Here is a 24,433-nt window from a genome sequence, read left to right on the forward strand (position 1 = left end):
AAAGGTCACACACCATGCAACAGGGGCACAGCACCAAACTGCACAAAAAACCTTCCAAAGCAACCGTATTGATAGGAAGCCTGTCTCACCTTTAGAATCTGAGCGAGTGAAACCGTTTCCTGTTGAGCGAGAGACACGCCTCTTACTCTCTCCATATCACCGAGCTGTCGCACTGACTCTTCCACAGCTTCCAGGTAACAGAGCTCGGCAGACAGTTGCTGCTGCAGGACCCCAGGAGCAAACTGCAGCTCTGCTGAGGCTTGGTACACGGAATAAAAAATTTGAATTACCTGAGATTCTCCAGATCTGGATATTCACAACCAATGTAACATATATAAGCAGGTGTAAAAACAGGATGTATAAAACACTGAAATGACGTCAAAGAGGTTACAGGAAGCATTTTTAATAAACCAGGTGTGTCTGCAATCATCCATCCGACCAATCGAGAAAGTTTGGATTTACCTGGAGTCCTGTGCTCTGCTCTGGGGCTGTGAGTGTGAGATGAAGGGTTGGATTTAGCTCTGACGACTGAAGAGGAGGATGAGGAGGAACTAGGCAGGGCAGTGTGTGGGGGGCTTAAACCCTGGGCAGAACCTCTCACGGGGGTACCATCACCCCGAGACAGCCGAGAAGAACCAGAGCCGGCTGGAGAACCAGCAGCAGGTGTCATACTGGGGCTTCTGGGAGATTTCTTTCCATCAAAGGAAAGACTAAAGACGGGAAAAACATTTTGATTAATCACTTTTTAATAAACATGCAGAAACAAATGTTAACTGGGTTTATCAAAGCCAGATACGAGTACATGCCAGTACAGTCCTTACAATATTCAGGAGAACCTCAAATTTAATTTTTTAATATGTAAATATTCTTGTAACAATGAGGATTTGGTTCTGCTGTCAGGTCAGAAGAGCACACAGTGAACGGGAACAACCCTGGAGCCCAAATGAATCCAGCTAAAACTTTCTGCTGCTGTATAAACCCACCAAGAGACCGCAAATCTGGAGGTAAAGACTCTCTGAATGCTGAACGGGCAGGAAGGCACGAGGGGAATCTAACTCACGACTTCAACAAATGCCACAGGGAGGCTCGAATGTCACACTGGAGGAAAATATCTTCTTGGCAATGAGCCTGACCCACTGCACCAACAACTAACTACACAAAAGAGCCAGTGTGTGCGTGCACTGCCTCTCGCCTCACCAACAGCAGACCGAGCTGGACACATCGAAGCACAAATATTGATTTTGGCTCCTCTTCACAGGGAACCTAATTATTATGATAAACAAGATACCGTGTTTAAAGACATTTCCTGTATAAAGTTCATTCCCGGTGAGTTGGACACTAGCAGAGAGTTGATGAAAGACGACTGCAAAAGTATGGTTGAGGATAACTGTGAGAGGTTAAATGCAACCGACTTATAATGTCTTTAAAAGCATTGGACTTCAACCTATAAGGTCAATAGGACAATCTGAATTGGCATTTCTAACTAAGTCACTAGCGACAGCCAATGTGGGGAAATATTCCAACATTCATTCACATTACAGAACATGGGAATTATGAACCACTGATATAAAGTTATTTGGCAGCTAAAACAAAATTATCAATTTCAGGAGACCGTTTTCCATCTGAAGGTATACATTTGTTCAATATATGTGTACATCAGTGCCATGCTCGACCATCTGAGTTACAGGAACGTTATTAAGGTTTAACAGATGTACCTGTGGATGGAGTGGACTGAAGCGCCCCCTAGTGTGCTGTCTGTATCCATGCTTCTGTTAGAGCTGAGACTGGATGATTTCTTTGAACCATTTCTGTTTAAACCCTCAGCAGGTATATCAGATACAGCCGAGAATGTGTTTCTATGCTCCTCCAGCAGGCTCCTTTCTGATGCTGTAGAAATATACATTAATCATTTCACATTGTTTTGCACTTTTAAAGGTCAGATGATGCGTTTGGCCCTCTGGTCCGTCATGTGTACGAGTATATCTGACCTCTTTTGCTTCCTGAGCTGGCAGAGTGTGGGGAAGAGAGCGGTGTGATGGTGGGTGAACGGTGAGATCTTTCTCCACCTCTCTTATCACATGCAGATCTATCACTTAGCATCTCATCAGGGGGACTGAAGTGACCATAGCCATTACTGTAGAGAGAGGGCACCAGAGTTTATATTCAGAGGTTTAATATAGTTTATTAACAGACAATACTAATACTCTTTTCAGTACCAAGCGTTGATTTGGTACTAAACACAAAATATTGGCTATTTTTACTGCTTTTGCAGAACGCAATATCAATACAAATTTTCTGAATAAAATATTGCATCCGTTAATGTACAAGCCAAACTTCATGTGCTATGCTTAGCATGATTTCTGTAATGTCTTTCTCGTATCGAACATTAATGGATGTATATCACATGCAATGTGGTGGAGTCATGTAACCATAATGTAGCCTACTACACTTTGTAGCACAGTTGCGCAACACTGCCCCCTTCAGGTTGCTTCCCAAAACGTCGCTTGCATTATATTCTGAACTAGCGACCTTACATTTTCATTTATACATTTGGCAGATGCTTTTATCAAAAGCGACTTACAGTGCATCTAGTGTATACATCGCTTTTATCAGAATTTGTGTTCCTTTGGATCGAACCCACGACGTTTGCGTTGCTAGAACAATGCTCTACCAAATGAGCTACACTAAAACTACTAAACCCCAATCTAACCATATTGTACAAAGCATAATGACAAAAAATAATCAAATCTGTGGTTTTACCTGAGGCTGTTAGGACTTCTCTTGGAGGCTGATTGGCTACTGCCACGGGAAGAAATAAAATCATCCTCATAAGCCATTTCATCCAATGAGTTGGCACCAGAACGGAGGGCTGGGGAACTCTTCCCTCCCCTCTCTTCAAATACTAGAAAACGATAACAAAATATACATGTGCCTATTTTACAGAAATATAACTTCATATTGTGTTTTTTTAACATAATGATACACTGGTTCAGTTTAAAATAAATAAAAAAAGCGCTTACATTTTCCATAACTGGGCATGTTCTTGGTGAAAATGTTGATAACACTATGTGGGCTCCCTTTTGTAAGTTCTTCCCATGGTCCATTGCTCTCTCGTACCAAAGTTGATGGACTAAATGGAAGGTGCTTCTCTGCCTCTTTCAGGAAGTGTGAAATTGGGTCTCCATTCCGAAGAACTGCACTGTACCTTGTGTTCCCCACTCTGTGACTGGAACTGGGCAGTTCTTGTAGGTCATCCTCATCTTCCGACATGCTTCCTTCACTAAGCAGAGGACCTTCACTGATAGAACCTCCACTGGAGTCTAAAGCAACTTCTTGTGTATCAGGCTTCGGCGGAGAAGACATCTTTTGATTGTTTCTAAAAGCGAGACCAGAGGTTGCGGGTGTTGAGTGGGGTTTGTCCCCAGGTTCCGTCCTATTCCTAAAGCTGTGTAGGTTGCCCACACCTGGTAACGCATCTTCATAGGTGCTTTGACTTGCAGCGAGCAATCTTTGAATCCTCTTCCCCAGATCATCAGAATCTGTTGGATTCTCTCTGACAGGTGGACTCACAGGGTTCGACCAGCGGTTATCGGCTGGGGCGAAAAGGCCTGTACCCATATCTCTGGCGCAACCATAGTTTATTCCGGAACCGGCTAGTTTACGTGCCTCACTCTCTATACGGCTTGACAGTGAGGCAGCGGTGGCCTTGAGGGCCTCGATGCGGCTCATTTTCCGGCCTGTGTCTGCCGAAAATGCAAGAGGTGCAGATCTGGATGCCCTCTCAGATCTTGAAGGGTCTATATCAAGTTCCAAGAGCTGAGAGAAGAGGTGGCCAGAGGGGGGCGCAAAAGAGTTTCTGCCATTGATAAGACTATTACGGTGGTCACACTGGAGCCAGGATGACCCCGCAAATCCCAACTCATTCCTAAAGACACGTACAGGACAACAGACCATTAGAATATAAGAATAATCACCACATGTCACCCAAATAAAGACAACAAACCCATATAATTAATTTAATATGCATTTTTACAAACCAAAAATAATTCACCACCAGGACCTTGAGGTGTGAAAGCTCTTCAGAAACTTCCCAGTGCTAGTGAACTCAAAATTGACACCACCGACTACAAAAACTAAGAAGTGGCCATGGAAACCAATACGAGCAGACAACAGACATTCCTGCTAAACACTTGGGCAAACTACTCTTAAAGAACTACTTATAACACTTTAACAGTTAACGCAATAAAATTATATCTCATAAGAAAATGTTTATTTCATAAACTGTGCAGACAAGCTTTATCTTTTGTAGAAGGATAAAGCTTTTGAAGAACACAACACTTCTGTATAAACAAACAAGGGTGCTCCCTAGACACCACATAACATATTCATTCACAGGCATACCATGATGCAAATATTAGGCTGTACACGAAAATGAAACCGAACAAAACCATTTAAAGCAATTCTGTCTGTTTTTACCTAGAAAACGGAGGCTGGCATTGCTCCGGAAGGGACAGATCGCTGCTGGAGGTGGTACTCTGAGGTCGATCGTGTCTTTTGTTTTCTTTATCAGACTCTCCAGACGGCTGATATGCTGGTCTATGCTGTAACGGCACAATAAAAGAAATACTTTTTTTAAAGGCCAAACCCAATATTCTGACACCAGGGAGTCTGCTGATGGAAATGATAAATTCTAGCTTACCCTCGGGCTGATTTCTGTCACAGCAGCAGCCTCAGCCGCAGCAGCAGCAGCGTTGATCTCTTCCACGAGCTGAGTCTGTTCCAGCAGTAGTTTGGTGTACGTTTCATGAAGCCGTTTCTTTATTGGCCCGGCAGGTGCCACAGGGCCCCTTGCGGCCCCTGTTCTTTGTCTCCTATATAGCTCTTTTAACCTTTTATTCCTCTTCTCTTCCTCCTCCCTCTGAGCTTTCCTCTCCTCCGCTTGCCGCTTTTTCCGTTCTTCCTGTTTTTGAGTGATGTACATGCGCACTGCCTCTGCATCATAGTGCCGCTTCTTTTGCAATGGCTGCTCAGGCTGTTCTGCCCTCTTGGACGTCTTGGCAGGACTGGCACTGCGGGACACCCGAGTTGAGGAACGCACCCTTGGCTCCGCCGTCCTACAGCTTCCCTGTTCTAACTGCAGGTCATCTAGAATGCTACGGATGTCAGCGGAGAGCAGGTCAGCACCGGGAGACTTTCCTCTAGCTCCCCCTGCTGATCTGGAAAGCCGGGCCGGCTCCTTGGGAAGTTCTTGATTGCGAGGTTTTTCCGTGCTGTTGGGTCTTGACCGTCGACCCCGCTCCAGACGAGTATCAGAGGTGGAGCAAAGGACAGGGTCTATGATAGGGGAATAGATAGAACATGGTGGAGAAAGATAAGAGAGAATCATCAAAGAAAAAAAACGTAGTCCAAAAGTACTGGACTACCTAAAGTATGTTTGGTTATCACATTAGATTCCATTACTATGTGCCACCTTATTCTTCGCAAAACTTGCTCTGATTTTAGAGATAGAGAAGATTTTAGAAGCACAGGGTTATTTCTAGATTATTGGGCCTTTCAGGAAAGGTGCTTTTAACCACCCAATGAAAGAAAGGGACTAGGAATTGCCCACTTGATTTTGCAAATCAATTAGAGATTGAAAAATTCCCACCCAACCAAATAATAGGAAAATGCCCCTTTTTGTTCTGCAGAAAAGAAAGTCAACAACACACAAAGCATGTGTGCCATAGGGCCTCTATTTATACATCTGGACTGGAAACAACATCTCTCTCAGCGGTTGCTTGCATATAATGTTTAAATCAATACAGCATCGAGCATTTCCGTCTCCGCAGTCCAATAAATCAGTATTGTAGTAACTGTATAATGCTGAGCCCTGCGTGAGAGGAAAACAGCCCGACTGGGGAAGAAATCAGGCTGGCTCGCATTGTGCACTGAGTCAGAACGACCTAGTCCAAACCTATTCAGTACGGTCACGAAGCTGCAACGTTTACCAATGTACATAGGCTTTCTAAATCTTTATTTATTAATAGAACTGACACTTGGGCTGCGCTGCCGTAACACTAGCCTGGAGCACAATGCAACACATATTCAATAACTGGCATTAATTTAATCGAGTAAGCCAAAAACACGAGGGTTGACTGAACACAGATATTTAATGAGAGCATCAATGTTTTGTTCCCTATACGGCTGAGTGCTGAACTGTTGCCATGGTGATGGGGTGGAGCCTGGCACATATCACTTCACTCACCTGTTCTCGCCTGTCTCTCTGTGGACTGTGCATTGCGTATCCGTGGCGCAGGCCCAAGCATCATCTTCACCAGCTTCTGCCCATCTCGCCATGCTGACGTGCTGATCGCTATGGAGATGGATTACAGATGCCTTGAGAATACAGTTGCTCCCAGATTTAATTTAGATTTTAACAAGAGTGATGAAGGCAGAGTGGAAAATATGACAAAAGTAACTAATAACCGAGACAGTGGATTCTCTTAATCACATCTACAGATTTTAAAGGACACTGAAAGTCTTGTTAAACCTAATCCTATCCTTCAGAGAGAAACAAAGTGCTTGCACTTGACTTAACAGGAAATTTGAAAGCAAATTCATCCCTATTTACTTTATAGACAAATTTTCCTTGCATCAGTGCATTAATTCGAAACGAAAAACTTTGCTTTCACAGTCTTTAATCAAACTGTAATAACTTTTCTGTTGACATAACCAATGATGCATGGTAAGGGGAGGTTGTTAAATAAATGCCCATTTATCGCCACCCAATCAAAACCTGGCAGAAAATACAAATTGCACCCTACATTACGATTAAAATATGACTTCGTGGCTCTGGCCAGAAACATACACAATAAAACAAATGTGATGGTTTGGCCAATGTGCTGCATGTATCATTGTACATACTTAACATGTTACAGTGGCCACTAGGGCTGGGCGATAAATCGATTTTATCGATTAACTCGAGTTTGACGTTTAAGGCGATTTTTTTTAAATGAAAATCGGTTTTCTCTTTAACTTCTATGACCGACGCTCCCGAGTGTTCACACCAAACGTGAGTTGCGCGAATAAAACGCGCTATTCGCGAGTAGTTGGACGCTTGAACATTTTGAGTTTACTCGCTTCTTTCACGCGTGTAATTCGTGCATTTGCGTGTGTAATTCGCGCCATTCATGAGTGAAATACGCGTCATGGGAGGGGCTTCTGGCAAGCCGCTCTCGTCTAATTGCGACATGGATTTTGTTGAGAGGGTAGCGGCACACCCAGACACTGATCCACTTCAGTGGTGGAAGCGTCACGAACCAAACTTCCCAAGGCTCAGTAATCTGGCCAAAAAACACTTGTCTGTCCCTGCTACAAGTGCCCCATCAGATAGGCTTTTCAGTGTGGGAGTGTTTGTGTGGATGCTATATAAACGGTGGATATAAAGCTTGATTTGGAGATCGTTTGAAACTGATAGATGGCGCGAGCCCAGTGCTAAAAGATGCCGGACATGAACTGCAGGGTAAGTCAAGGCAAGTCGTATGTCTGTGTTTTGTTAGCAATCTACGTGCATAATGTAGTTCTGTCCCCCTGCCTGCCTCCAGCAGTTCATCTTTTTCCGGAAATCATCGTACAGCTGTATCTGTCTTTTATAAATTTGATCAAACTAAATACTCTTTGAAGATACGACGTATGCAATACTACTGTAAAGGTACTCAAGATTAATATGAGATTGGCAGAAACTGCGTGTGACACCTGACATTTACGCATTTAAGCTATATTCTATAAATGCTTGTTCCTTGGAAATTGAGCTTACAGTCTTTGTACAAGTAACACAATCCTCCACCAATTAAGCTACAGAAACACTCGACAACAACTGATCTAAAAAAACTAATAAACACAATAAAGCTTTAAATAAGTTTGTGTTGCTACGCACATGCACAGCATGTTTCTGACCTTGTTAATTGGGCTAAAAAGAGACCCCCACCAGAGAACTTCTGAGGAAAATGTGCGGGGAGGTCAGATTTAACTTCAGTCCTATTGCTTTCAAGTGCGTACACACAGCATGCATCACATCTCTCTAGCTGTCGACGAGGCCATGGCAGTTTGAGCCGTGACAAATCAGGCATTCCTGCGTTAGCGTTTCGCTGCCACCATCCTGTTAATCTGCATGCTAGACATTCTAGAAATTCTGCTGGGATAAGAGACTTAGCTTGTGCTCGTGGACAGAAGCTAAAACGTGAATTTTCTGGAGCACTTGGAGGCTTGCAGGCCAAGAAAGGCTCATGCAGGGTTACCAGCACTGACGCAGCTTTAAGGCACGTATGTGTGTGTTTGGTGAAGTTTCTGCACGTTTCCCAGTGCAAATGCCCATGTAACATAAGTAAAACGACAATCGACTCTTCTAAGCGCTTCATTTGAATAAATCTTTTTATATTAATTATACTTTGACGTATTAGAGACCGAATGTGAAGGACAGCAGGAAAGTGAAGGAGAACTCAGACCTGGTTTAGCGTTCGAGTCTGGTGCTGAAGAGGACCTGTGCACTTTCCTCACAGGTTTGGATGGTTTCTTCTCTTTCGTCCTCTCTCGCTCTGCAGGTCTCTGCTTTGGTTTTGTGCTGTCTGCTGTGAAGAGATGGGAAGAATAAAAGCGGTCAAATTGAAAATCACTGTTTAAAGAAACTGATGTAATGCCCTCAAATAAGCATGAAGAAAACCTCAAAGAAAAGTCAGGTCTGACATGATAACTCATAACAATGGCTGTGGTAGTACCCCTAAGCATACCAGGAGCATGCAAGTCAGTGTTTCAAAAACTGTTCTGATTTGAAAATGTTTTGGTCCATGCTGCAGTGTGATACAAGGTTGTTAACATGAATTTAGTGTCTTGTCAATAAGTACCGCTGGCTTAAATTTAGCTCATTTTTACATTTACACTTTTACCCAAAGAAACTTAAGTGCTTTTAAGGTATAGATTTTATCAGCACGTGTCCTCTCTCAAAATCAAAGCCACAACATTGGGATTGCAAGTACAATGGTCAACAAGTTACTGTACAAAGGGTTGCTTACTGACTCAACAGAAGCCTTGGACTGAGCATCAAAACACATTCAAGAAGTTACATTAATTAACATTAAATAAACCCTTTAATTCCACAGTAACACATAACCACTTGCACTTGCAACACGTGCAATAAGAAATATTCTCTGACAATCATGATCTGTCCTAAAACTGCCCCAGAACTGTTAAGTTTCCCACATATATTAAAATACAGTTCTGGAACAACTTCAGGGTGAGTAAATGATGACAGAATTGTAATTATTGGGTGAACTATTCCTTTAGCATTTACAGCGATTTGGTTCCCTTTTTTTAAAGACATTGCAACTTTTACATGTGTATGCGTACCTGTGAGACGTTGTGTTAGGTCTTTGTATATTTCCTGGCTTAAGCTCTGCATGTCCCCTCCTGCCCAGACTTTCCCATCAGGTGCGCGAATCTTAGTCTCACTGGTGTTAAAGCCTAGACGACAAAAGAGCAAACCCTTAGTGAGGTTCCTCTCACTCAACACCTCAAGACACAATGACAATACCTCTGTGTCCCTTATGGGGTGACTCAGTAGACTACCTGCCACCTAACAGTTAATAGCCAAGAGCTTCACCCACAGTAGGGTTGATCACCCCCTCACTAATAGCGTCAACGTTCCATTCTAGTAAGCTCACCTTTATAAATGGGTGCTGGAGGAGCTTGGGCCACTTTCCGAACTTTCACAGTAGGAACAGTAGTGTGTCCCGCTGCCCCAATTCCCACATGTTGCTCCAGGTACCCCAGCAGGTTATTCCTATTTGACGTTTCTTCCAAATGTCCCATATGTCTGCAGATTTTATCATTCAGCGGTTCATTAGGTAGCCACCGTCGGAGGTTCTCCAGTCGTAGCGAGACAGAGCCCGGGCTAGACGCTGAGGAAGCACGAGACGTCTCAGCCTGTAAGTGTGTTCTGGGCTTAACCTCTGACCCAGACGTGGCTGGATCTGGCTGATGAATAGCACTAAGAGCAGACAGATCATTGAGGTAGCGTACAGATGTGCTGTCTACTGCTGAGGAGCGTGTGCTGTCCAGCTCTGCATTCTGCATGTCTCTGGTGTCCCGCTCACACACCAGTTGGCTTAAAGAAAGATCTGGGTGAGAGACGCCCACCTTCGTTGGTAACAACAGGGCGTCTGGTTCAGAGTGGGTCTGGGACACTGGCAGTGGAGATGCTTCCCTATGAAAAAAAGATAAATGGAGGTTACACTGAAGAGTCCTATTTCAAAGAGGAAATCTATACAACAATCCAAATGACAACAGAAAATGAAAACAGTTAAAGCAGGACTGAAGGAGGAAGCTTCAACTACATATGTTGCTGCATGTCTGAACAACAGAAGCAGAAGTGGTGGTTCCTTGTTCAAATGTCTTGCTGGGTTTGTTTAACAGCGATAAATAGCAAACTAATCTAATGCTACAAAGCCTGGATTCATTGACGTCTGTATAGTTTATAGCCTGTTCTGACCGCTAGTTCCTTCAACTTGATCATGTTTTGAATATAATCTCATGATGGTATCATTTACGCAAATAATGAACATGTGAATCATTTTGTGACTTGTACCTGTATGACGCGAGTGGTTCTCTGAACTCCACAGCGCTGGGCCTCATGGCGTTGTTGTCTAGAGTGCTGTTCCTTAGGGGACTGCGGGAACTTTTGTCTTGACTGCGACGACTCCGGGTTCTGGACTTGGACCCACTTTCCTCCATATGATGCCCATCTGTAGTAAATACATGAATTGTACTGATACTTTAACATCTCTGCAGAAATTATGCATTTATGAAGGCAAATACTCAAACTACATGCAAACTACACTTAAAGCAACACTGTAGATTTTTCGACCTTAAAGATCAGGTGTCACACGCAGTTTCTGGCAATCTCATATTAATCTTGAGTACCTATAAAGTGTTATTGCTTACGTTGTATCATCGAAGAGTGTTTAGTTTGAACACATTTATAAAAGATAGACACAGTTGTACCATTATGTCCAGAAAGACATGAGCTGCTGGAGGCTGGGAGTGGGACAGAACTACAGCATGAGCACACAATTATGCACGTACGTGCCGATTCCCAACAAAACACAGACATATGACTTAGTTTGACAATCTTGATGGCAAGCCCAATAAAAGGAATAGGATCCCTTTTACGAAACAAGGATCTAGACTTTTAAAAAAACTTTCTGAAATCTCGTCACACCCCTAATAATCGTAGATTCAAAACTAAAATACCATCTAGGAGCATAACAGAATGTGTGAAAATATTTAATAACTAAACTTAACAATTATTTATTCTAAAATACATAGATAAACATGGATCATAACATTGGCCTGATTAATGTTATACGTTACATAAAAGGGATAGTTCACCCAAAAATTAAAATTCTGTCATGATTTACTCACCCTCAGGTTTTTCCAAACCTGTATTAATTTATTTGTGTATTTTTTAGGTGAACTATACCTTTACCATTACAAACACCTAGCTATAGGACGCAAAGTAATAAACAGAGTCAAACCAACAGAAAATAAAGAGCATATGTCAGCCTCACCTCTGCTGCTTATTTTCCGTCTGCCACTAACAGATGCTTTTTTTGTGTCCAGCACCGAATCCAAAAGCACTCCTGTACCTGGTGCTGCCTCCAGACGATTCTCAATGTGACGTAACTAAGACGAGACCACAATTAACAACACACTCATGGGATTATTTCTACATACACCAAACCTACATGGGGAATCTCAGACCTAAATAGTTTGAATCTCTAAAAGGTTTACACAGTGATCTTTTCGATATACCAAGTTATAATTGTTTTGTTTCATAAATTGCACAAAACCTGAAAAACAGGTAAAACTCACTGCTGCTTTGGTCTGGTTTAGACTATTCCAGGCATTTGATATCTCTGTTGAGAGACAAACATGAACATAAGCAAGTTTCCACACAACTTACATAAGGCCCTCATGTGGATTTACAAGTATATGTGTGTAGTTGGACAAACCTCTCCTGTTGTCTAGCCCAGCAAGGGCAGGCTGGGAAGAGACGCCGGCTGTCAGCCCTGACTCACTTTCCAAGCGACTCCACATCGCTATGCCAACCTAAGAGGAAGAAAAACAGGCCACGTTAGAGAGCCAATTATCTCGTCACCATCTGCTGTCAAACATTGTTTCCTTTAGCAGTGGCTTGGGCTTTAACCTCAAGCCGTACTGAAACATGCACCTTTTCCATTCACATTAATCGTTTTATTCTGTGATTTTGAAGGAGGCCTTAAATTAGGAAAAAATGAACTGGTCAGCCCCCGATTTGAGCAGAATTTGGATTGAGCTGAACCTTCTACACATCCCCTGTTCTTGTTTATTAAAGTTTGATAATACTATTTGATTATACTAAATAAACTGAGTGCTAGGAATGAAACTTAGTCACGGTGTTTCTCCAAAACCAGAGTTCAAGCCAAGGCATAGAATTATGTATTTGTTGAATCCCCTGCAGCCCAGGCATGTGATTGTCACAGAGCTTTTTTGAGATTGTTCCGATTTACTACCATTATAACATTGTGTCCCTGTCCTTGCAGATCTCCAGGGCATGATATCAACAAAGTGCAATGTCCTATTCTAGGGTAAATAGAGCATTTTGTGCATACGGTCACGTTGACAAGCATTCCAAGGGGACACAAAAATCACTCCCCATGAACCTTCATGAATTATGTTGTATTAATAATGAATGAAGACATATCTCTGAGGCTTGCATGTATATTTAATTGAGAGTCAATTTCAGATCTGTGCTGGAAAAGCAGAGGTGAAAAGTTCCTAAAACAGGTACGACCACTATTCTAGCAGCGGTTAATGATGTAACGGAGAAAAATGTTTCTGGAATGAGGACGACAACAACATTACCGACAATTACGTAGGTTTTGAGTAAGCCTATATTAAAATCGGCGTTCTTTTATGACACAGCTCTAGTTCATTGTCTTACAAAAGACCTGACTAAAGAAAGGTAAAGAAAGTCATGCTTCTCATCTCAAACATAACACAATGGTTTATTCATAACCAGTGGCACATGGAATCTGTGGAACTCTACAGAAAGATCTGCAGATTACTACTGGTACATACACACATCCTTGTATGTTTATTGCATATTTTAGCTAATCTGAAATTGCCCAAGACTCCATTTAGAATGTAAAACTCTCAGCTTTACCATGTTAACATTTAATTCAGCAGAATTGTTCCTCGTTGTCTTGGCAATTAGCCGAGAAATCATGAAACGTCTACAGCATTGCTCTACTTAAAACAAATAAAGATCCTTATGGTCTGAGTGCTGATTTTTTTATTTCTATCAAAAGCATCGCGAACGGACATCTGTAAACTTAAAAGCCCCCAAATACAAAACCCCTTTTCCCAATTCTACAAACAAAATCAGACGAGGATGTGTGGGAGGTTGCTATGAGCTCTTATCATTTACAGAATAATGAGCCCACCTGTCCATGAAGTATATTAACTAATATAAAATAACAAAATAAACATCTCTTTAAAATTGTACTTTGAACTGGCAATATTGTTTTTTATTATCACTTCAAAATAAGTAAAATTATGAGTTCAAAGTGAACGTATCAAAGCTTTCTGTCCTGAATATCTGCCACTGAAAACACCTAAAAGAGTCAGCATCATCTAAACCACACTTCGAGCTAAATTTAACCAGACAAATTATATTTATTTTCGGTCCCAATTCAATTTTACATGTTATTACACACCTCAAGAGTCCCTATACAAAATGAACAAGGATGTGTTCAAAAATCTGACAGTACAAAACTGTCAAAAATGTAGTTAGGAATGGCAGAAGGACATTTACAAAGCCTTCCTACAAGAAGTAAAATGACGATCGACTGACCTTCCAGAAGCTTTATTCAGAGATACATGAGTGCTCTTTGTATTCCAGACTGCTGGACACATCGGTCAGCTGGAGATTCTGAACAGCCCTAAACCTGCAATGAGACCAGGGAGAAATTGAAGACACAGTAAAAACTCGACCTAGAATAATCCGTTTATAAATCAGTATAAAAATACAGCGGAGTATAAAGTATATCACATTTACTACTGTAGTTTTTGTCAGAACCAATATCGGGATCAATACAGCTAATTATGGCAATTGATTTTGCTCCCAATAACTAGCCAGGTGCTTTTTTTCTGAACTGACGCCAGAATGGCAATTTGCAGCATCAACCGAGTTAAAATCCCAAGTGGAAATTTCCTTGCTTACAAGACACAAAGTTACCATTAAAGAAAAGAAGTTAACAAATAAAGTGCAATCTGAACCAAACTAAATACACATTAATACAATACACAAACATTCTCCCTATAAACACCACAAACAAGACAACTAGGCAAAGTAAGACATCGTATACGACAGACATTTATAACACTTAATAATATCAATATCAAAAACACAACGATGTCAATTACGCTAGTGTTACATTACTTAATAGTAACATCAAATAATACATTACTGTGATGAAATCGAACAGCTAAGGTTACCGAAGTGAACCAACAACCTACCTGCCAACCGTCTAGACTACTGCCTGAAACAAAAACCATTCACTTTCATAATAAGAAAAATGTCACATCGGAGCATCTTTGTAAACAGTTTGAGGAAACTTATAGCGAACAGTTTCTGCTAACCGGCTAAAATATTAAAGCTCGCTAACAAACTGACTTTCGGGCTCTCTAGGTTCCAGTTGTCTATTGTTCAACATTCAGATCTGAACGTAACTTGTTAATACTTACCTAAAAGTATATTGTGCCCACTACCCGCCTTTCGGTGTCTGTTTCCCGGCTTAAATGATAAGTTAGGACGACCGTTGGCTAAATTTGACGGTCCGCCATTATCCAAACAACTGTTCCCGGAAGTTCGCGTCGCACAAACTCAAACACTCGCGAGACTTGGGCGGAGACCGTCAAATGCTTTTTTCATGGCTGTGGTTGACCTCTAGTGGTCACTTACAGAACAGCAACACGTTAAAAGTATATCAAAGCTGAGACTTAAGAGAAATGCGAATCCGTTTCAGAAAAAAAGTTTATATTAATAAATACAAATAACAAATATATACAGTATTTTCAGCATACTTCCGCTTAGAATTATATATCAAACAGAGATACGTACCATATACAAAAGTGGTGTTTATACAATATTCTTAAATTTCAGAAGTCAAAACGCGAGGATCCAGCGCACAAGCCCTTAAAAACAAAAAAAGCATTTAGGAAAGCAAATTACAATTTTAAAAAAACATTACAGACGAGTATACGCAATTCAACGTGGGCTTTTGAAAAAAAATGATATAAAGGTTGGTATAAAAGTAACTGCCCAGCACTGACAATGTAGGCTGTGTGTGCATTGACACATATAAAACAAATCATAGCAATAATTCAGGCTCAGGACTGATGGACTATTGTAACCGTAACTCTTGAATCTTTTGCTCCAATAAAACCTTTAAATAAACCATGCATTTAGTCTAATGTGTGGATGAATTTTAACGCGCTTTCTAGCACACCTTACCAAACTATTTCCAGATTAGATACCCCTCTAAATAATGGCTTTATATAACGGTCTGCTGGCACTATAATAGATGTTACAATGTGACACGTTTAATAATTTATATTCCTTAATTACCGAGACAGTGACTCTCGAACCCCCTCTGGTGATATAACTGTCGTACTCAGTTTGAGACTGGGCATTGTGTTCAGCACCCGCATCAGTACTCCCGTTATAAGCTGCCTTAACCATTTTAGTAGGCTACGGTGCCAGACAGACAGAGAGACAGAGAGAGAGAGAGAGAGAGAGAGAGAGAGAGAGAGAGAGAGAGAGAGAGAGAGAGAGAGAGAGAGACATATGTACTTACTCATCATCGCTTAACAGACAAACATTTCCAGAATGGAAAAATGACATCCAGTCGCCGGTGAACGTTAGGGACTGTGAGGATAAACTCTGCGTTCCTCTGCGTTATTGCGGTGATGGAGCTCAGAGCACTTGTAGCTGCGCTCCGTGCATCTGATGCTGGTAAGCATGATTTTAATTCGTGGTTGTTAACACAAAGAGATATTAGATTCATTTCTATGTTTAACACTGTTTTATATTTAAAATATAAATTTGTGTAGCTCATATAGACGCCTGTGTGGGAAGGCAATTCACGTCAAATTATATTTATATATATATATATTTGCATTTTATACTGTATTTTAGCACATATAGGTTATTTGCCATTCAAATTGTGTTCCCGCTGTCACTATTATCTAGGCTAGAAAATATGAATAAATGCTTGGTGCATATTTCATTGCGCGTGACTCTATTTTACACATTTTTTAAGCTTGCTACAGTTCTTCAGTGTCTGGCCATTCAAACATTAACGTTAAACCATTGCATTACTAAAGTGAACTGTTTTGTAACATATGTCCATATCAGAGCATGATTATTTTATTATTCACTGGCGGTTTTGGGTTGGCAAATGCGCCACCGACCATTGATGCATGGTGGAAGATCTCAGCTTGTGGTCAAATGTTTGTAGGTTCTTGCTCCTCGAGTAGTAACCACTGTTTGGCTGTAGAGCAAATTATGTAGTTCCTCAACCAAATACAGTGTTTAGAAAGCAGTAAAAGGTTTTACATTAAATGGCAAATGAATATCATTCAGCAAAAAGGTACTAGAAGCATATTTGAATGTATGGTTCCATAAAGACCCCTAATCCTCCAAATACATATTTTGTCCACACAAAATGTTTTTTTGTTTTTGGGAAACGGTTCAATAGACTCACTTTAAGATAAATAGTTATTTTAAGGACAGTCTTTTAGGACTGAATAGTTCTTTAGGGTACCTAAACCTTGCATGCATTTTAAAGTGCACACCTGTTACTAAACAAAGTTTGATGTTCTTTTAAAGCTAAAATAAGAAAGAGCCTCTCAATGCACATTGATTCTTGGTGAGGGAACAGGTTCTAGTCAATACAAGTTCTCAGTTGCAAAGTAGATACGTGGCCATTTATAAAGGGAACACCCAAGGCAGTGCTGTCAATGTCCAGGTGCATAATACATCCCTTTAAACAAAATAGGGAACTATCACGTCGCATGTTAATTGCATTGTGACTGTCAAGCGGCATTTCCTATTCTAGTATGACTGTATTATTTAGTAGGTGTTAACAGATGTTGTAAAACATTACGTGACCTGCATTTCAGTGGTAATTCTATGAACTCACTTTGGTATTCCCTACTCATTTATAGTTGGGTTGAAAAAAATATTGTATGGTCTATTATGTATATATAGCTGCAATCAAAAGTTAAATGCTAAATAAAATGATCATATTACCAGTAGTTCCAAGATCAGTGTTTATACTCCCTGGTTTTAACTCTTCCGCTTTAAAATAATAGTTCACCCTAAAATGAAAATTCTGTCATCAATTACTCGCTCCCTCTTGTCAGTTTAAATATGACTTTCTTTCTTCCGCAAACACAAAAGAAGATATTTTGAAAGACGTTGGTAACTGAACAGCAATGGCACCTATTCACTATGGACAAACCCAATGCAATGCATGGTTAACTACGTTCTTCAAAATATCTTCTTTTGTGTTCTGTGTTGGAAAGAAAGTCATTCAGGTTTGAAATGACATGAGAATGATTAAATTATGACAGAATTTTCATTTTTGGGTGAACTATCCCTTTAATCTCTTTGGAAGCTTGAACACAGATCTCATCACTGCATGTGTCTGAGACTTCTAAACTGGTTTGTAAGAGCCTTTCACAAGGCTTTATATTGTTTACCAAAGTCACTTCAACTTGTTTATTGTCCAATTTGCATTTCTCAATCCGGTCAAATACACACCGTTTTTGTACTTTGATCCAGATTCTCTAGAGTGCACTGCTCTGCTCTGTATATATGAATGGCTCTCACCTTTATTCATTCCAGAGGTGGAAAGGAATCATTGTTTGTTGTCATGGAGATGAGGGTTAAATCAAATTACATTGTTGTGGTCCTTTTAAGTTTTAATTAAGGTTTTTTCTAACATCATACATTAACTTACTGTATAAGCATGGTCCAAAAGCGAAAATCACATCACCCTTTAAAATTTTCTGTGGGCTGTTAGCCCGTGGTTAGTTTTGATCTACTTCATCCATCTGTTCTGATGTGAATATTTCAGCTTTATCCTTAGAAGTGAGAGACGTTGGATACGTCAGGATTCAGTTTTGACCTGTTTAATTCAAGTGCACCTCATGCATTCAAGACAGCGTGTGAGAGAAGACAGTATGATGCACTGAATCCCATTTTCAAAATGGTAAAGGCCAACAATGAGACACAAACTAATTAATGTGCCATTATGTGATTTGACAGTGCTAGTATTTAAACGTGCCTTTTAAGTGTATCGTTTTAAGGTTAAAAGGAGTTGGCAAGGCTTGTCTACGGTGTACTCACTGTAATTGTATTGCTTTTAAATAATATCATATTGAATGTGATATACTGTAGCTCTTCTTACCTTGAGTGTGGCAATCCACATACATAAGTGCATAAGTACACTCAGTAATGAATCAGAAAAACGGTTACTTATACTATTTTGAAAATAAAGAATTAGGCACTAGCATTTTCAAGAAAGTGAATTTATCTATTTTAGGGGCTATCTTACAGTACATTTTGTGTGGTTTTATTAAGTGTTTTTAGCCAAGACGGAGTCTAAATCAATGGTCCTGATTCTGCTAGACCAATCTGCAGTGTCAATCCTGTCCTCTTTAGGAATCTCAGGCACTCCTCTCCACTGGTTCAAAATCTACCCCGGCAGATCCTTCAAGGTGTCATGGAGGGGCTCGTTGTCCAATGCCCACCACATGATCACTGGGCTCCCTAAGGGATCGGTACTTGGACCAGTCCTTTTTTCCATCTACACAACATCCGTGGGACCCATCATACAGGCACATGGCTTCTCCTATCACTGTTATGCTGACGACAACCAGATTTACATGTCATTTCACCCATACCACTGTATTGAATTACTGCCTGCCTAGAAGACATCTCTGCTTGGATGAAAGACCTTCACCTCCAGCTGAACCATGCCAAGACAGAACTACTTGTGTTTCTGGCGGTGCAACACAATCTCACCATCCAACGTGGCAATACCACAATCACTCTTTCCAAAACAGCCAGGAACCTCGGAGCCATAATTGATGAACAGCCGTCCTTCAATAATCACATTGCAAAGACAACGCAGTCAAGCGGATATGCCTTTATTCAACATTAGAATGGTTAGACCCTACCTCACTGAGCATGCGGCACAACTCCTTGTCCAGGCCCTGGTGATCTCAAGGTCGGACTACTGCAATGTTCTCCTTGCTGGTCTTAATGCGAAGGCTATCAAACCACTCCAGATGGTTCAGAATACGGCAGCACGCCTCGTCTTCCAACAGCCCAAAAGGGCTCATGTGACACCGCTTTTAATTTCTCTCCACTTGCTACTGGTAGAAGCTCGTATCAGATTCAAGTCACTAATACTTGCCTACAGGAAAATCACTGGATCTGCGCCGGCATACTTTCACACGCTCCTACACTCCTACACCCCATCAAGAATCATGCGTTCAGTGAACCAGCGGCGTCTTGTAGTGTCTTCTCAAAAGGGCAGTAAATCGCTTTCCAGCTCATTCTCCTTCACAACTCAGTCCGGTCAACCAAATCTCTCACAACATTCAAAAAACGACTTAAAACCCATCTCTTCTGTGAATACTTGACAGACAAATGAAAACTCTTTCTCTCCACAGTTATTGGTCTGGCTCTTGTTGAAACTAGTAACTTTGTATTAGCACCTATTTTATTGCTCCTGTATGACATATCGCCTGTTGCTCCCTGAACTCTGTGTAAGTTGCTTTGGATAAAAGCTTCTGCTAAATGACTAGATGTAAATGTGTGTTCTCTGGAATCCATTGCTGTTCCAACTGGCATGCTTTACAATGAGTTACAAGAAAACATATGGTAAAAGGATGTTATCAAAGGATACCATGAGCTGTTTTAGTGAGTAATCTTATTACTGTAAACTATGCTGCATAACTCAATCCTGCAACGGTTTACCGAGCCAGATCTGGTTGAAAGGGCCTTACACAAAGTGATATCAAAATAGCAGTGGCATGTTTTCTTTGAAGCTCTTACAGGTTCGACACTCAAAGCGGCTGCTTGTAAAATCAGTATGAAGATTGAAGCTGACGCGCCAGCTCTCATAACCCTCTGTGCACCTCATTGCTTTCAGTGCATTTCCTTCTAACTCGGGGGCACGCCAGAGGCACACCAGACTTCTTGCTCACCCAAAAAACGATTCACTTTCTGCAGGACACCTTGGGATACGTGATTTAAAATATTTCATTGTTGCTCACTGAAGCATTGATCTGTTAAGCCAATCACCTGAATTGTTATTGACATGCGACTAATCACTCTGGAGCTGCAGTAAAATAACATCATGTCGAAGTTGACTGGCTGATGGCATTACAGGAACATGTGCCAGACCTTTACCAAACCATCCAGAGCTGTGATCTGAAAGGCAGCTGCCTGACAAGAATGAAAGTTTATGTCAAGAGAGTTTTTATATTTTTAAATCAGGCATCTAGTCTACTCTACTATAGTAAATCTATAACAGAGTGTCTATTTAGACCGAGTTCAAATAGTCCACCTTGTTGGCTTTGTTTTAGATGTAATGCAATGTGTATGCATGATTTAAGGTTAAGACATGGAGCAAAGGTGAGCGATGCATTCCGACAGCGATGCAGGGAGCGTAGCGTCCCCGCGCATGGAGGGGCTATGTGGTGTTGTGAGCTGCGGTGGATTATAATCGTGGATTTCTTACAATGTCGTTGAAGCGTTGACGTTATGGGATGAGATTGTCTTGAATTCAGAAAAGTTTGTTGTTCAAGTCATCCTGATAACATTCTGTTCATGGTGATAATTAAAAAGCCAACAGTGTTAATGAGTTTCATTTTCGTGGTTGATGTATAGACCAAGGATAAATACAACAAGTTTTTACTGAATTCATGGGCAGATTTGGACAGACTGACTCAGCTTGGTTTGTCCATCATTTTTCACTCCTCCTCTGGGCATTGTGCAGATTACATACAGTTGTGTGTGATAACACTTTACAATAAGGTAATCTTTGTTAATCTGTCAATGCATTAGCTATCATGAGCTAGCAAAAAACAATGTAGTTTTCCGTACAATTATTCGTGTTATTTCATGGTACATTAATATTACCAGTTATGTTTGATTTAAAAAATGTATTAGGAAATGCTACAATAAATCTCTAAACTAAGATTAATAAATGCTGTTCAAGTATTGATGTGCATTGTTAGTTCATGTCATGCATTAACCAATGTTAAAAACACACAACCTTATTTTAAAGGGTTACCTTTCTCTTCTGTTCTGTTGGATTCAATTTTTGTATTTGCCCACTTGGCAAATTGATCCCTGACACATTGGCTCCTTCTTCAGGAATCCACAAACATATTTAGCATCTATGAGCGCTGTATTTCCTTTTTTAAGTAATATTTCAAAGCAGCACAGTTTGTCACTGCAGTAGGCCAGACTGCATTGGGCTAAAAGCTTTTTAAGTCTTGTGCTGAGGGTCATTAAAACATTTGCACCTAAGTGGTGCTGTATGTCATGTAGCTTTCAGTAGAGATCTGAAAGAGCTGTACCAAAAAGAAAAGAGAATGGAAGTATGTCTACTTAGATTTAAATAAAAATAAGTCAGGCTATATTTTGCCGCCAATGGTGGTGTGGAGTGAGTGCATACATGTTTGTTATAGTACGCCAGATTTAATGGGAAATAAGTGAAAACAATGTATGGCTGTAATTTGGTAATCAAGTGTTTTTCCTGGATGTTAATCTTTAAGTATGAAAATATAAATCTCTGTTGGATACAGATTGTAAGAATATCTAGATAAGTAACTATACACCGAAGTGTCAAACCCATTCAATGTCAGGCCGCCATACAATGGATTTTCCTTATAATGAAACTAAACTGCGATCGCTGGCTGTCAGGTTCAGTTGCCTGGAATACATAATCCAATGAAACCCAGATGCTCTTTAACACTAAACAAAGGCTCGATCACTAGACTATCCCACTTTACACGGCTAAACACTGTATGTGTCTGATGTAGTCATATCTGGCATCTACAGGTTCGGCACCACTGATGCAACTGGATTTTGCAATTCGAGCACGTCTGACATTCATATGAAAATAGCCTACAGAGCCAAATAAATATTTAATAAAGAGACTTTCCATGTTTATTTGTTTTCAGACTATTTATGAATAATAGTCTATTAGATTATTTATATAATTCTGTCATTTCCAAATGGGTTAGAGGCTTCAGTGGTTTTAAAATGAAAGGATGTCTCAAGGAGAAATGTATGTGAGTGTTTGAATGGTATTGCAATGCTTGCCTGCGGTTTGTGCAGGTGTACAAAGAGATGCGTTTGAGGCCAACCATTAAATCAAATAATTGGCCACCGCTGCTCAGTGAAACGTCGTCATATTCTGAAGGTTTCACTGGCTTTTCTTATCTTCCATCACAGCGGCCTTCGTTCTTTCATGACAAAGAATGTCTGTGTTTAAGCGCTCTTAGGCTCTTAACAGGAAGTGACACATGTTGAGTTTCCCTCGCTTTCACCTCTTTGATAAACGGCAAATAAACAAGCGCTCATTATAACCGGCACAAATTTTTGGTCCTTTTGTAAAACAGATTTTTGTATCTGTTTCCTTGAGCTCCTTTAGCTTGCTGCATTCTGTTTTAATGTCTCTCTCATTATCATTGTTGGCTACTTTCCTTTGGCGCAAATGTTGTTTTCCTATGGTAAATGAGCCACACGCTCTCCATCATGTATTTCAGCTAGGCGAGATCCACATACTGACATACACACACTCCAGTCCCTATACTAAGCGAATAATTAGACCCATGCTCACTGCTGTGTCGTTTCCCCAGGATACATTGTTCTGGGACTGACAGGTGACTTGGTCCAGGTGGATGCTGAGGTGATCTTCCACAGCTGGGTCATTCTCCCCCTGGCTTTAGTTTAGCTTTGTGTTTGTGTCGGCTGTCAGCTATGAGTCATGCTCATTGTGAATGTAGCAGAGGAAAAAAAATCTACCCGTATAAGGCTGTTTAGTCACCTCTTATCGAAAATACTGTTGTTAAACATAAGAGCCAAATTTGAAAATTGAGTTAAGGTTGCATGCCGCTGCTTGGAATTTGAGAGCATCATATTAGTCCTGTTGTAAAACCTTGTTTTCTACTCATCCAGACAGCATTTTAACCCCAAAAAGGTTTAGGTAAAATTTCACGAAATAAGGAGATTTACACATTTTAATTTTTAATTGTATCGTTTTATTTAATTAACACTGCATATAGGAATTTATAGTCCATCTGATATTTGACCTGTGTTTTGACTTGCATAACCTTATATGTTTTGCTTATGGTCAATGTTTTCTTGTACAGCTGCTTTGTAACAATGAAAATAGTAAAAAGCGCTATATAAAAAAAGCTGACTTGACTTGACAAATAAAAGGGTGTCTAAATGAGAAGGTACCTTAAAAGTCAGCTGTCTTTATATGCTGTGTCTCTGATCTTTATTTTTCCATGCATGTACAGTAACCATTTGTCTAGAGCGTCTTCTGAGATTGACAGTTTTTTCTCTTCCATTCTTGGAGATGATGTAAATGGTGTTAATCATGACGGATAAAGCTATGATTAAGCTTTCACAGTGTAATGAACCAGACAAAAAAAAGGACAAATTCAATACACAATTCAATAATTCAGCGTTCAAATGGAAAGCTTCTCTTTTCACCGCCACTGCATGACTGACAAGGCAACCAAAGTGGATTGTATTGTCTTCAGTCATTCTGGGGTATATTTTCAGCTCCTGCCATTTGTGGAAATTGCACCAACACTTATCCCAACAATCTGGAACAATGGGCTGTTTCCTGGTGAATCCGAATTTTCTCTTATCAACTTGCATTAAAGTAATGTGTTCACCAGCTAGTGAAAGTTGTGATGTATTAAAATTATTGTATGAATGCGTTTGAGTATATAGCATAATACCGAAATGTTACAACAAAAGTGCCCACTCTTTTACGTTCTGCAAGGATGTCATTGCACATAAAACATTCAAGGGAAACACAGCATTCATGTTTTTGCCCATTTAGGTTCTGAATGACCTCAGGTGACACATTCGACTTTTTAAGTCATTATTTAGCTTCACAGTTTCATCCCAGTCAGTGACTGCCATTTAAAATGTACGTATTACATGCATGTTTTTCCCTGCAGATGAAAATGACTCAAAAAGCTCTAGTGGTTTTCATTAATGAGCCACAAACAGTCGACTGCTGATGTT

The 24,433-nt window shown here is 40.5% G+C and overlaps 1 protein-coding gene across 4 annotated transcripts in view; it reads right to left on the reverse strand.

Annotated features, from left to right (window-relative positions):
• Window positions 1-14,978, reverse strand: part of cep350 (centrosomal protein 350) — a 30,419-nt gene extending 15,441 nt beyond the window's left edge. For all 4 annotated transcript variants that reach the window (XM_079467183.1, XM_079467182.1, XM_079467181.1 and 1 more), the window contains exons 1-18: window positions 14,821-14,978; window positions 13,928-14,021; window positions 12,045-12,141; window positions 11,905-11,948; window positions 11,601-11,715; window positions 10,619-10,775; window positions 9,696-10,237; window positions 9,382-9,495; window positions 8,484-8,606; window positions 6,245-6,352; window positions 4,700-5,334; window positions 4,477-4,601; window positions 3,021-3,925; window positions 2,761-2,902; window positions 1,989-2,134; window positions 1,716-1,887; window positions 463-710; window positions 90-259 (exon numbers count right to left, since the gene is read on the reverse strand). In XM_079467183.1, the coding sequence (XP_079323309.1) occupies window positions 90-259; window positions 463-710; window positions 1,716-1,887; window positions 1,989-2,134; window positions 2,761-2,902; window positions 3,021-3,925; window positions 4,477-4,601; window positions 4,700-5,334; window positions 6,245-6,352; window positions 8,484-8,606; window positions 9,382-9,495; window positions 9,696-10,237; window positions 10,619-10,775; window positions 11,601-11,715; window positions 11,905-11,948; window positions 12,045-12,129 (3,831 nt within the window). In that variant the 5' untranslated portion in view covers window positions 12,130-12,141; window positions 13,928-14,021; window positions 14,821-14,978. The remainder of the gene's footprint in view (window positions 1-89; window positions 260-462; window positions 711-1,715; window positions 1,888-1,988; window positions 2,135-2,760; window positions 2,903-3,020; window positions 3,926-4,476; window positions 4,602-4,699; window positions 5,335-6,244; window positions 6,353-8,483; window positions 8,607-9,381; window positions 9,496-9,695; window positions 10,238-10,618; window positions 10,776-11,600; window positions 11,716-11,904; window positions 11,949-12,044; window positions 12,142-13,927; window positions 14,022-14,820) is intronic.
• Window positions 14,979-24,433: the final 9,455 nt, after the last annotated feature.

The sequence above is a fragment of the Barbatula barbatula genome, assembly GCF_947034865.1.
Source record: "Barbatula barbatula genome assembly, chromosome: 11".
Lineage (NCBI taxonomy): Eukaryota > Metazoa > Chordata > Actinopteri > Cypriniformes > Nemacheilidae > Barbatula > Barbatula barbatula.